Source organism: Sinocyclocheilus rhinocerous, unplaced genomic scaffold (assembly GCF_001515625.1).
Source record: "Sinocyclocheilus rhinocerous isolate Xijiao unplaced genomic scaffold, SAMN03320098_v1.1 scaffold202, whole genome shotgun sequence".
In the NCBI taxonomy this organism is placed as follows: domain Eukaryota; kingdom Metazoa; phylum Chordata; class Actinopteri; order Cypriniformes; family Cyprinidae; genus Sinocyclocheilus; species Sinocyclocheilus rhinocerous.
The window spans coordinates 258835-271232 of NW_015641016.1; the positions used below are offsets into that span (position 1 = coordinate 258835).

General features: G+C 35.3%; 2 protein-coding genes and 1 pseudogene across 2 annotated transcripts in view; 1 reads left to right on the forward strand and 2 right to left on the reverse strand.

The window, feature by feature from the left end:
• The window catches only part of LOC107753745 (uncharacterized), a 14669-nt gene extending 10950 nt beyond the window's left edge, over positions 1–3719 (reverse strand). The window contains exon 1 of the mRNA XM_016569959.1: positions 3434–3719. Within this exon, the coding sequence (XP_016425445.1) occupies positions 3434–3719 (286 nt within the window). The remainder of the gene's footprint in view (positions 1–3433) is intronic.
• Positions 3720–5697: 1978 nt separating this feature from the next.
• Positions 5698–8886, forward strand: LOC107753746 (uncharacterized protein C19orf44-like; annotated as a pseudogene).
• A 33-nt stretch (positions 8887–8919) lies between these two features.
• The window catches only part of LOC107753747 (calcium homeostasis endoplasmic reticulum protein-like), a 21351-nt gene continuing 17872 nt past the window's right edge, over positions 8920–12398 (reverse strand). Inside the window, exons 14-18 of the mRNA XM_016569960.1 lie at positions 10656–10796; positions 10444–10560; positions 9658–9752; positions 9383–9568; positions 8920–9200 (exon numbers count right to left, since the gene is read on the reverse strand). Coding sequence (XP_016425446.1) covers positions 9163–9200; positions 9383–9568; positions 9658–9752; positions 10444–10560; positions 10656–10796 — 577 coding nt within the window. The 3' untranslated portion in view covers positions 8920–9162. The remainder of the gene's footprint in view (positions 9201–9382; positions 9569–9657; positions 9753–10443; positions 10561–10655; positions 10797–12398) is intronic.

Sequence of the window (12398 nt, forward strand, 5' to 3'; positions counted from 1 at the left end):
CTGCATAATGTTACAGAGTAAAATGTTGATCCAGGAAGTGGTATATGTCTGTGCAAGCTTTGTAGGTGTTGATGGAAGCGATTTGCTGGATTTATGCTTTGATAATCGTACTGAATATTATCCAGATGTAGTTTTTGATAAAAAATTTGATTTTCTCATCTTTTTGCTCAAAATGATGCATTTTTAAGTAACCTACCGATATTCAATTTGATAAAAAATAGAATGCTTTAAGCTAGAATAAAACTGATTTTTTTTTTTTGTTTAAAAGTAGAGGCACTGATCTTTATTTTGGTGTATTGCATATTCAAATATTCATACAGCAAAATATACTGGAGGCCATCGTATTTTAGTGAAAATCATCAAAATCGCTGGCGGTGGCTGGCAACTTTTTTAAAAAATGCTGGCGGGGAAAGAGTTAATATAATAATTTTCATACATGATGAATTACTTGCCTCAGAGAGAGCAGAGAAACACAATAAATGCTGTCATTGCTTTTGGAAGTGGATGCTTGCATGTTTGGGAACGCTGTCGTGTTACAGTTCTGGGAAGCAGTTATACAGAAATAGTACTTTAATGAGAGACTTTGCTCAGGCATTTCAGAACGACCTAAACAACATTTCAGATGCAGTGCAACGAGATCGGTCCACTGGTTAGTCAAGTTATTCCATCCCATCGTGCAAAGTCACATGAGTTTTTTTGATGCGCATGGTGGAATTTATTCGGTAAATGTGTTTCCATCGTTTTTTCTTATCGGATAAAAAAAAAATTATCCTACGCAATTGTGCGCTTAAGTTTTTTTATGCGTATTTGTAGAATTTATGCACATCTTGGCGTTTCCATCCAGCGTTTATTATGCGATATTCCAAAATGCACATAAAAATAGGTGGATGGAAACAGCAGTGACAGATCAGTCAACTGTCCCGAGCGTCTTTCACACTGGCCTCATGCCTCCATCAGTCACTACCTGACCTGGTCATGATCAAATATGTTAGCTTTGCTTGGCAGCATAAAGGAAAAGTATGCAATTATCTGTAAATTTAACTAACTGAAAACGAAAGTAAATGAGGGGTGTTGAAAGATTTATTATCCTGTGGCTCCCTCTAGTGGACTGCAGTTGTCCTCTAGAGAGGACATTTTGCTCAGCCAATGCAAATCTATGGGAAACCTTTGATTTTTGATAATTATTTATACGAAAACTGTAAGTATCATCAGTTAGAAAAGATATAGAAACAAACTACAGATCAGGTCCAAGGTCTCTGACAAGTTTGGTGCCTGTAGCATTAAAGCCCTGGGAGGAGATACAGTACAGTTGAAAATTCTTGGTCTCAGAAGAATAAGAAGTATAAATACTATAACAGTATGTTGGCTTTCTCAAGCCAACATAACTAGCTAATAACTTAAGTTCCGTTAGTGTGGTGGATCAGTGAATGTGGGAGAATAGGAGAGATAACAGATACTGTGTATGTGAGTGTCTGTGTGCATCAGTTAAATGGAATGCAATGTTTATATCTCCTAGTTTCAGATGATGAGAGAGACGAGAACTCCTGGCCAGCCTTGTGGACAGAAAGTCAGGCTAGGAAATTTAAAAACAGGCACTCTTAAATGCGCATTGAAAATTGCCAGCTGATAAAACCTGTGCTCCAGGAACCATATTCTTAAGAGAAAATGTAACTGGCTGAGTTAAATGATTAACACTAAACAGTAGAAAATCAGTCTAGTCTCTCTGTAAATGTCATTGGCTGTTAAAGTCTTCTGTTGCTTATAATAAATTGACATCACATAAGCAGTCTTTTAGAGTGCTCTCAGTTACATGTAGATGCATGTTGTATGCATTAGTGAGTGTGGTGGTGATAGGGTGTCGCTTTGGGATGGTGAGTAGCTATGAGGCTGCGGGAAAAATCAGAGTATACCCACTACAAAAAACTAGACTACACCACTGCATTAGAATCATTAGAAGACAGAATCGCGATTCATATATGAATAGATTTTTACGTGCACCTCTAGTTTTCTCTTCTCTAAAGCAGCGCAGGCCTCGCCCCCTTTGTTGCGTGTTCCCGAGGGCGGGGTTTATCTAGGTTTGTTACATCACGAACCCGGGAAGTAACTCGTTGTAGTCCCTACCAGCCGTTTTTGTAGGCATTAAACTGCCAGAATTTTAAAAGACCATATCTCCGTTTGCATTGAACTTTCAGCTTCGTAACTTTTAAGATACTGTTTATGCTCAAACAGCAACATTACACACTAACTAACGTTAAAAAAAGTGAAATCGCAATGAACCACCCCTTTAATGTAAATCCCTAATAGAGGCTTCAAAAAATAAATAAATTAAAACAGATGGCTCATTACTGCTTTTTTGGAGCTCTGCCATCCTGATACACAGACTGTCAACACACTCTCAACAGGTAAATGATTTCTTTCTTAAAATGTCTATCATTTTTAACTTTTAAACTGTAACTGGTTTCCTACCCATCGTGTCTTTTTCTCGTTTTAGTTTAAGAGCACATGTAAGTGTGACCAGCTCTGTTCATTTAAGGATACTTCTTTCGCCATCTCCACTAAGTAAGTAGCAAAGATATTGAATTTATGGTCCATATTGTTAGATTTATTTATTTATTTATTTTCTTTTTTTATTATTATTATTACTTGGGTTTATGCATAAACATAACATTGTGAAGTGCTCACATACTACTTTTGGCCTTTATAAACATAATTGTTTTTACATAAAGGAGGCAAATTTTAACTCCAAACTCAATTGTGAATTTCAGATGCTGTCACATCCTACAACCTCGTCATCTGCAGAGAGGAACGGCCACTCAATCACACCAAATACACATAATGACGGACTTACAGGCATGATAGAGGATTGTGAAAATACTGTATTTCACTTGAACTTGGTCTTCATTACACTATTTTCTGTTTCTATTTTTGTTTTACTTCTTTAAGTATTTATTTATGTTTAGTGTTAATTGTCATTTATTAATGTATTCTGCTAATAACGGTTGTTACACCACTGTCATCTTTGCTACAATTTCACGTCATTTAATAAAAAATACCTAAGAGACAACATGCTGTTGTTGTTGTTGTTTTTATGAAAACCTTAATAGACACCAGGCAGGAGGTAAAACAACAATAATAGTAAATATTTTATTCAAATAATATTAATAAAACTAATATTAATTATATAAATATACTAATATATTAATATTAATGAAAACAAACTATCATTAAAAAGGTTATTTATAGCACCTTTAAGGTTAAATATAGCACTTTCAAAGCAAGGTTCTTTATGGAATCCTATAAAAAGGGTTCTATTTAGCACCAAAAAGGGTTCTGCTATTGTTACAAGCCGAAGAACCCTTTTCTGGTACCGTTTAGAACCATTTTTCTTAAGAGTGCAGGTGAAACAGATGAGGTTGAGAAAATATTTACTCACCATTGATAGTGAGATTGAAACTCTTTCTCGCACTGTTGATCTGTAGTTTATAAACTCCAGTATGTTCAGTTCTGATGTTTGTGATGGTCAGAGATCCAGTTTGTTTGTCCAGCTCCAGTCTGTCTCTGAATCTCCCATCAAGAACATCATCATATAGAGTGAATATGTCAGCCGTTACATTAATTTCAGCTATTAAAGCGTTTTCAATTCCAAACATCCACACAATCTCATCATCACCCATTAATTGAGTACGACCAGAGTTTAGAGTGATCGAATCTCCCTCCATCACTGACACCGACTTCATTTTAACACCAAACACACCTGAATAACAGTTTTTCACAGATTTAAAGAGACTTTCACTATAACTAAAACCAGTGCTGATGGGCATTTGAGCTACATTTTTATTTAATTTTATTGAATTACCCTTAATAACTGACTATAGACCCAAACTTGATCTCAGAAAGTTCAGTTATTTCTATATGAGCATAACTGTTAATGTTAAACCCCTCTCTGACAAATTTAACCAGTAATTTACTACATGGTACCAGAACAGAAACAACTGAAGCCATAAAAACACATTTCAAACTCACCATCCAGACGCCACAAACACAGACAGAACAAAACGAATTTGAGAAACATTTTCTTCATCGGTTCACTGAAAAACCCACGGTAGCAATGCTTAAAATGTCTGAAAACTCTGAACTCATCACGGTTTCCTTTATTACAGGAAGTCGTGAAAATGAACAAGCTGATCTTCAAAATAATTATGGCCCTGTATGAAAGCTATTATGATTAAAGTGACATATTGCTTTTATATTAAATTAGATTAGGACTCATTGATGTGAGTCCTATTTGACCTTTGGCTATTATTTAACTGTTGATGGATTGGCTGTATTTCAGTGTAAAGATGTTTTGTGTGGAAAAGAAGTTTGTGAGTTCATATTAGCAAGAGAGGAAATGGCAAGGAAAAAAAATTAAGCTTCACCCCCAAACTACTGACACACTCAGCGACCACAAACATCCAGCAGAAGCCGACAGATCAAACCAAATGTAAAGATTTCTGTACTGATAAAACAGAGGCTAACCATTGCAGGGTTCAATCTCACTCACAAACAGAGCTGATTTCATCTAACTCTTTAATTCATTTTGTATATTTTTTCATAAAGATTTCATATACAAACACGAATAAAATGTGAATAAAATTTGAATTTGAATAATAAAAAAAGTTTTTCCCATGTCTCATTTGCTATATTTAAAGGAAGGTTGCGGATGATTCGTTATAAAACTCATTTAAATCGCCGCAAAAATTACTGTGTATGGTTTAAAATATAAAATAAAAACAATCGAGTCGAGAAAGTGAAACCAAAACATCCGCTTCCGGTGACGTCAGAACGCTCGCGACGTTATCATGGTGAACATGCTGGAGCTTCGCATTCTCATCGGCGAAACCTCGAAAAATTCTGTTGTAGACTAGAAAACTTTGTTGGCATTAATGGAAGTGCATTAGCATGAAAGACGACAGGAACCAGATGAGTCCTCTGCACAATGTGACATTGCTGCAGCCTGAAATTGAACTGCTGGTTTTGTCTGGCCAGAGGAGAACTGGCCCCCCGACTGAGCCTGGTTTCTCCCAAGGTTTTTTCTCCATTCTGTCACCGATGAAGTTTTGGTTCCTTGCCGCTGTCGCCTCTGGCTTGCTTAGTTGGGGACACTTCATTTCCAGCGATATCGTTGACTTGATTGCAAAGATACTATTTAAACTGAACTGAGCTGGATGATGACATCACTGAATTCAATGATGAACTGCCTTTAACTGAAAAATTAGTGTTTACTATTGTCATTTTGCATTATTGACACACTATTTTCCTAATTAATGCTGTTCAGTTGCTTTGACACAATCTGTATTGTTAAAAGCGCTATATAAATGAATAAAGGTAAAGGTGACATGTAAATACAGACTACTTTCTGTTAAGACGAGGCTTTCTGATGACTTTTTTTTAAAGTTATTTTTATGCCTTTTTTAATGAGATATGACAGTAGAGAGATGACAGGAAAGCACTGGGAGGAGAGAGGGGAGCGGGATCGGCAAAGGACCTCGAGACAGGAATCGAACTCGGGTCGCCGTGAGCGCAGTTGCACTATGTGTCGACGCACTAACCACGAGGCTATTGGCGCCGACTCTGATGACATTTTGTGTTTATTTTACACATGTGAAAAAGCTGTGTCCAGTTTAAAAAATAGGTAATGTTTACTAACCAGTCAAGATGTGGAGTCGTGGAGGACCAAGGAGTTCAGTTCTGAACCGGGCGAAGGCTCAGCTCTCTGGACAGAGAATCACAAACAATGGGATAGCAAGGGACAAAAGAGATGTGGTTAGTGTGTGTTACACGATTGCTCTACATTCAACATTAAATCAAAAAGAACGATGTTTACTTTTTTTTTTTAAATAGACGTTTCTGGTGTAATTGCGCACGATTCATCACGTAAATTCTTTGTAATAACTGCACTTTTCGGTATTTTATTTTTTCCTTGACTTTTTGTTTTTCTTAATTATTGTGTTGTAGTTTTGTTGTACCATAGTGTAAACTGAATGATCAAACAAAACATTATATAAAAAAGAAGCTAATCAGCTATTTAGCATTATATTTAGTCATTGTTCTAGTCTACTGTTGAAGGTAATGTGGCCTTTCTAAACTTTTTACAAAAAAAATAAGTATTTTAATGCCATTTAATGTTATTGTACTTGTTATAAGACTTCCAAAGATGCCACTGGTGATAGACTGTCATCTGCTCCTACAGGACGTCCTGCTGGAACAGATTAATTTAAGTTCATACCTCAACGCAGTTCACAAAGCGTAGCTTTGAGTAGACTAGCACTCATCGAGAACAACATCAGAAACCAGAAAAGCAAAAACAACGGCCCCAGTATACATACAAACCTCTCCGAACCACAAGAGACACGTTTACCTGTTCAGTCCAGCAGCGATCTGAGCATGACAGGGAGCCTCTTTCTAAAGAGGAACCATGTCGGCACCTCAAGAGCAGGTTCCTAAGAGAACGTCTGGTCTGAATGAACAAAGAAAGGAGAGACAGTTTAGACAGTGATGAAAAGGACATGCAAAGACTTCTAGGAGATTCTTTTAGCTTATCAGAATGTTCCTTGCAAAATGCAGTGAGGCAGAAGAGTCCTCAACCAGTTAAAAAGGTATTAGAACAGTTAAAAGAGTTGGTTGGCCATGGTTTACTCACCTTATTGTCGTTCTAAACCCGTTTTTAGTTTTTTTCTTAGTTATACAAGAGCATTAAAAAGTCCACCGTACCTTCACCAAATCCTGAAAGACACAATGTTTTCAACCATCAAAGTCTTTCACCTCCCCCCAGCACATATGGTCCAGTTTACTGAACATTCAGTGTCCTCTGAAATGGATCACAGTGAGATCCCAGTCTTTGGACAATCTTTTTCCTGTTGCTGCAGCACTTGATTCTGATGATACTCTGAGCGAGAGGAGTGCAGCATTGGATGGTAAAACACCTGTGGATTCCAAATTTAGCAATCATCTGAAACCGTTCTTAACTATTGTTAAATAGAATTGTTCACCTAAGTGTTTTAAATAAATTTTTCTCTCTTGGTGATTTCCCACAGATTTCAAACTGAACGTAATGACACTGGATGATCTCGCCCCTATACCTTTTGAAGCAGCTGAAATCTCACAAGAAAAGGTGTGTTAAAATGTCATTTCTGAACATAATTTACGTAAGTATTTTTTTAATTGAAAAACATTGTTTGTACTCAGAAAGAAACACAAACCAGAACAGAAGATAGAAACAAGAAGTCATCCAACAACATCTCAAAGGTTGCTTCACCACCCACACCGGAAGATGCCTCGGCTGCCTACGAGACTGATTTTGAGAGCGAGATCTCATCTGAGATGCCACAGAGCGCCAGTGAGATCTCCAAACGTCTCACAGATAAAAACAAAGATGCCTCACTGATCAGCGAGGCCCAGCACAGCACATACAAATCCCAGGATGGCGACGATGATGACCATACTTTATCACAATCATCGTCATCCAGTCACCACTCAGACTCTTCCTCGAGGTCTAGCTCGTCCAATGCAATAGTCACACATGGCCCCAGTCCTGACCGTCATGTAAAGGAGGTTGCGGTACAGACTCAGACAGATGGACTAACTTACACATGGTCTTCTGGTAGGTTTACATTATCTGATACTTCAGTCCAGCCAGACTACATTTCTTTGGGGCGTACCTCAGGGTTATAGTTCAAGACCACCTTGTTCTTGTTCTGAGAGAAATGTATATGGATGAATCTCTCAAAACCTGTCAAGAACATGTCTTGGTCATATTTCTGACTCCATTTCTTTGGGGTGTAACTCAGGGTTATAGTTTAGGACCACTTTCACTCTTGTTCTGAAAGAAAGGTATTTGGGTGAATCTCACAAAAACAATCAAGAACACATCTAGGTCATATTTCCAACTCCATTTCTTTGGGGCGTCCCTCAGGGTTATGGTTTAGGACCACTTTCGTTCTTTTTCTGTGAAAAATGTATTTGGATCAAGAACACATCGAAGTCCTTTTCATCTATAATACATTTTTTGATATGTATTGACACAAATGTCATGAAATTTAAGCATTTTTCTCCAAATTTCCATTACCGTAATGCAAAAAACCTGGAAAGATGGTCTTGTGAGATCCACTCATTTATGTTTTTGTGATTTTTGTGATAGAATTTTTTTCAGGCATGGCTGCTGTTGGTCCGTCGGTGGGTTTGACGTACATGGACCCCACCCCAATAGCCAGTCATACAGTCAGCGCTGAAGTCATTGAGAGCGAGTATAAAATATGAACTACACGCTTTACGTCTGAATGACCCTGAACCTAGAAAACATATACATCTTAAGAGGTTATTACAAAGAATCAGAACATTTCAGTCATTGAGAAAATTATTTTACTAGTTGAACCAGCTCATTTTCCATGTTAACAGGTTTGACGGCATACAGTCCTGCTGTTTTTGCACTCAACGACATGTTACGGCAGCAGTTGGCCCTCACTAGAGCATTCATCGACTCCAAATACACCACACTAGAGGATACTAAAGAGGTAAAAATTCAATGAGTAACAAAATGAGGCTGTGAGGGTTAGACGTACAACAATTGTATCAAGTTTATGTATCATTTTTTCATATTCCTTTCATAATATCTTAAGTGTTTGCTAACAGGATTTTTTTTTTGTTCTAGTTTATTCACGCTCACAGGCCACCCAAACTGAGTATTGAAGACGCTTTAGAGGAAGTTCTACAGGAAATGAGAGACTATCATTAGTTGAATAAACAGATGATTAATGTTTTGGATGCATCATCCATAGATTATAAACAGCCAAAACTTTTCAATCATTGTTCATGTAATAACGTAATAATTTTTCAGTATCGGTTCACTGTTTCACTTCAGTCATTCATGTATAAATGAGATGTTTGTCTAAACACTGTGCCCTTTTTAAGATATCTTTATTTTGCTTGTACAGAGTCTCAGATTAATCAAAGGAAGCGCTTGCAATGACACTGACACCTCTGAGTTACAATATGATGCTTTGATGCATTTTACTACAAAAAGGAACCAAGGGCAAGATAAAATGTCCAAACGAATGTGAAAACAGCTTTGACATCTACAGTAAAAAAAATAATTAAAAAAAACAGGCCACGTGTGATGGGTGATCACTCTGTGCTGGAGGGCTCCTGGGGGTCTCTGATTACTGAGGATGAACAAAGATAAAACACATTCATACTTGGTTATAATTAATAGTAAGTTCAATACTTGGGGTTAATAGTTTGAATAAACCCCTAACCCTAAGTATTAGCATCAATATTAGTGATGATTGACTTGGCAAACAGGCTTTTGCTAACATTAAGGTCTCTATTTTAAAAACATGAATACCTTTTTCTCGTGCTTTCATCCTTGCAACAAAATTGTAGCTTTTGTTTCGCCTGTAGTTCACGTACGGGTCATCCAGCGGGACTCCCACTCCTTTGTACTGGTCCCACTTGTCCCGGATGTCTCCTCCTTTGATGGGGTCTTGAATGCCCTGTTCTTTAGCACCAAGACCTCCTGATCCACTCCAGCCTGCAGGATGAGCAGGAATAGAATTAGTGCTGGATCAATGGAGACATCAGTTCATGTGGTCTTCGTCAAACATGTTCTAGATCACTTACCCATCTTCATGAGCATCTGATGGCCCTTGTTTTCTTCGCCCAGCTTGAGGTCGGCTGGTAACGCAGCAGGGCCTGAACCCAAACCAGATGTGGAGCTGCAGAGAGGCCGTATTTCATGTCAACATCATGCTAAATCGCAATTTGGATTGGATCAATTTTGTGATACCACCAATTATAATTGTTTATAATTTTTTAACATTCAATGCAACAAGAAATTTAGCTTTAGTCACAAAATTTGACTTATGAAGGTCAAATAAATGTGGAAAAAAAGCACAGACACTGCAATCTGAATGGGATACTTTTTTTTTATTTTTTCACCATCCAACTTATAAAGGTCAAAATAAATGTGGAGAGATTTTGTGACTAAAAATACAACAATAGACTTTATAATGTGATTTCGTAGGATGGGATTAGATTTATATTTAGGAGCCCCTAATGAGTAAAAAGAATTTAGGTAATTTGCTCCATAATTTTTAATGATATTTCATTTCAATATTTTTATTTGAAATTTCACTAAATAAAGTCGCAATATCACTTTTTGTATTAATAGTTTTTCATTATTAATTTTACAAATAATTAAAGACAATGAAAAACATAGGTAAATAATTAAATTCAATAAATGGATTCATTTAATTGTATTTTTTTAATTAAGCATAAACATAAAAATTATGTAAAATGATCATGAAATCCTGATAGTAATAACTATCTGTACAGATACAGATTACAAAGCAAAATTCTGCTTTTCAAATGCGAACAGGATTTTGGTAACAAAGTAGCTCGACTTACGGTGGTGTCGGACTGCGTGATTTTGCAGCGTCACAACGCTTGTCTGGAGATCGTGATCTGGAGCGAGATCTGGAGCGGGAGCGACTTCGGGACCTGGATCTGGAGTGACTCCTGCTCCTACGGGAGAAAGTCAAAAATGTGTTCAACAACTTCGTGTGGCTGGAAAAAATGGTTTAAATATTCACAGATTCTTTTTTATTTTTTTGGGATACCTGGAGCGGGATCTGGAGTAGGAGCGAGAACGGGATCTGGATCGGGATCTGGAGCGAGAGGATTTGGAAGATCTGGAGCTGGAGCGTGACGTGGATCGTCCTCGACTGCGTGACCGACTGCGCGAAGGATTCCCTCGGGTGCTGCCAAAAAAATCATCACGTGAAATGTTACTGAGGAAACAATGGGAATGACTTTTGTTTGGTCACATCTGAATTCAAGTGTTATTTTAGTATTACAAGTAATTGTATTTTCCTAATTTTTTTGTTAAAATTTTATTTTTGTAATTTTTATAAGCTTGTTTATTAATCATTTACTGTTGTATATATATTTAGTTTTTATTTGTTTTAGTATACTATTATGGTATTAATATTTAGATTTTTTTTATTTTCAGATTTCAGTATAATGTTGAAGTTTTAGCCATTGTTTTTTTTTTAAGTATATTTTTATTTCAGTTTTAGCTTTGGCAATTTTAGCATACTATTATAGTATTGTGATTAGGTCTTTTTCTATTTTCAGCTTTTATTTTAATTTTAGATTCACGGTTTTGTTGCTGTTTTTTTTAAATTAGGTTTTAATATTTATTTTCATTTTAGTTTTAGTATTTATTTTTTATAATATCTTAGTTTTATATTTTTATTTTAGTCTAAGTTTTACTAATATTGTATTTTGTCATTTTTTTATTAGGCTTTTAATATTTAGTTTTTATTTCAGTTTTAGTAATTTTAGTATACCATTATAGTACCGGTATTTATTCATGTTTTAAATTAGATTGTATTTTCCTAATTTTTTTGTTAAAATTTTATTTTTGTAATTTTTATAAGCTTGTTTATTAATCATTTACTGTTGTATATATATTTAGTTTTTATTTGTTTTAGTATACTATTATGGTATTAATATTTAGATTTTTTTTATTTTCAGATTTCAGTATAATGTTGAAGTTTTAGCCATTGTTTTTTTTTTAAGTATATTTTTATTTCAGTTTTAGCTTTGGCAATTTTAGCATACTATTATAGTATTGTGATTAGGTCTTTTTCTATTTTCAGCTTTTATTTTAATTTTAGATTCACGGTTTTGTTGCTGTTTTTTTTAAATTAGGTTTTAATATTTATTTTCATTTTAGTTTTAGTATTTATTTTTGTAAACTATTACAGTATTCACTAATATTTTGTATTAGTTTTCATTTTCCCATTTTCAGCTTTCATTTATTTTTATTTTGTTGTGCTCTTGTTTTTTTATTCTTGTGAGTTTTCCTTGTTTGTCGTTCTAGTAAATTTTTAATTTTTATATAAATATTTATTTTTATTTCAGTTTTAGTCAAATTCAGCATTTCAACTTAAGTGAGTTGCAAAAGCAACATTTGTAACAGAGATGCACCGATTGCAATTTTCTTGGCCGATTCCGATTTCCGATTTTTTTGTTAGTGTGATACCGATTTTTGCCGATTCCGATTTTCTTTCTAAGAACTATAATTGACAGCATATACAAGCAAAACTCTACTTTATTTTCTTAAAAAAAAACAATTAAAAAGTCAGTAATAAAATAAGAACAAATAAAAAAATTGCAAACAGCGCAAATAAATGCAATAGAATAAAGAGAGCTATGAAACCAAGTTTTTCAGGTTATGTAAGTTTTTATTCAAGTAAGAAATACTACAGAAATTAATCAAATGTAAAATAACACATACAGTGTTATTTTACATTTGATTAATTTCTGTAGTCTTCATTGTAAAAATTAAATACAGA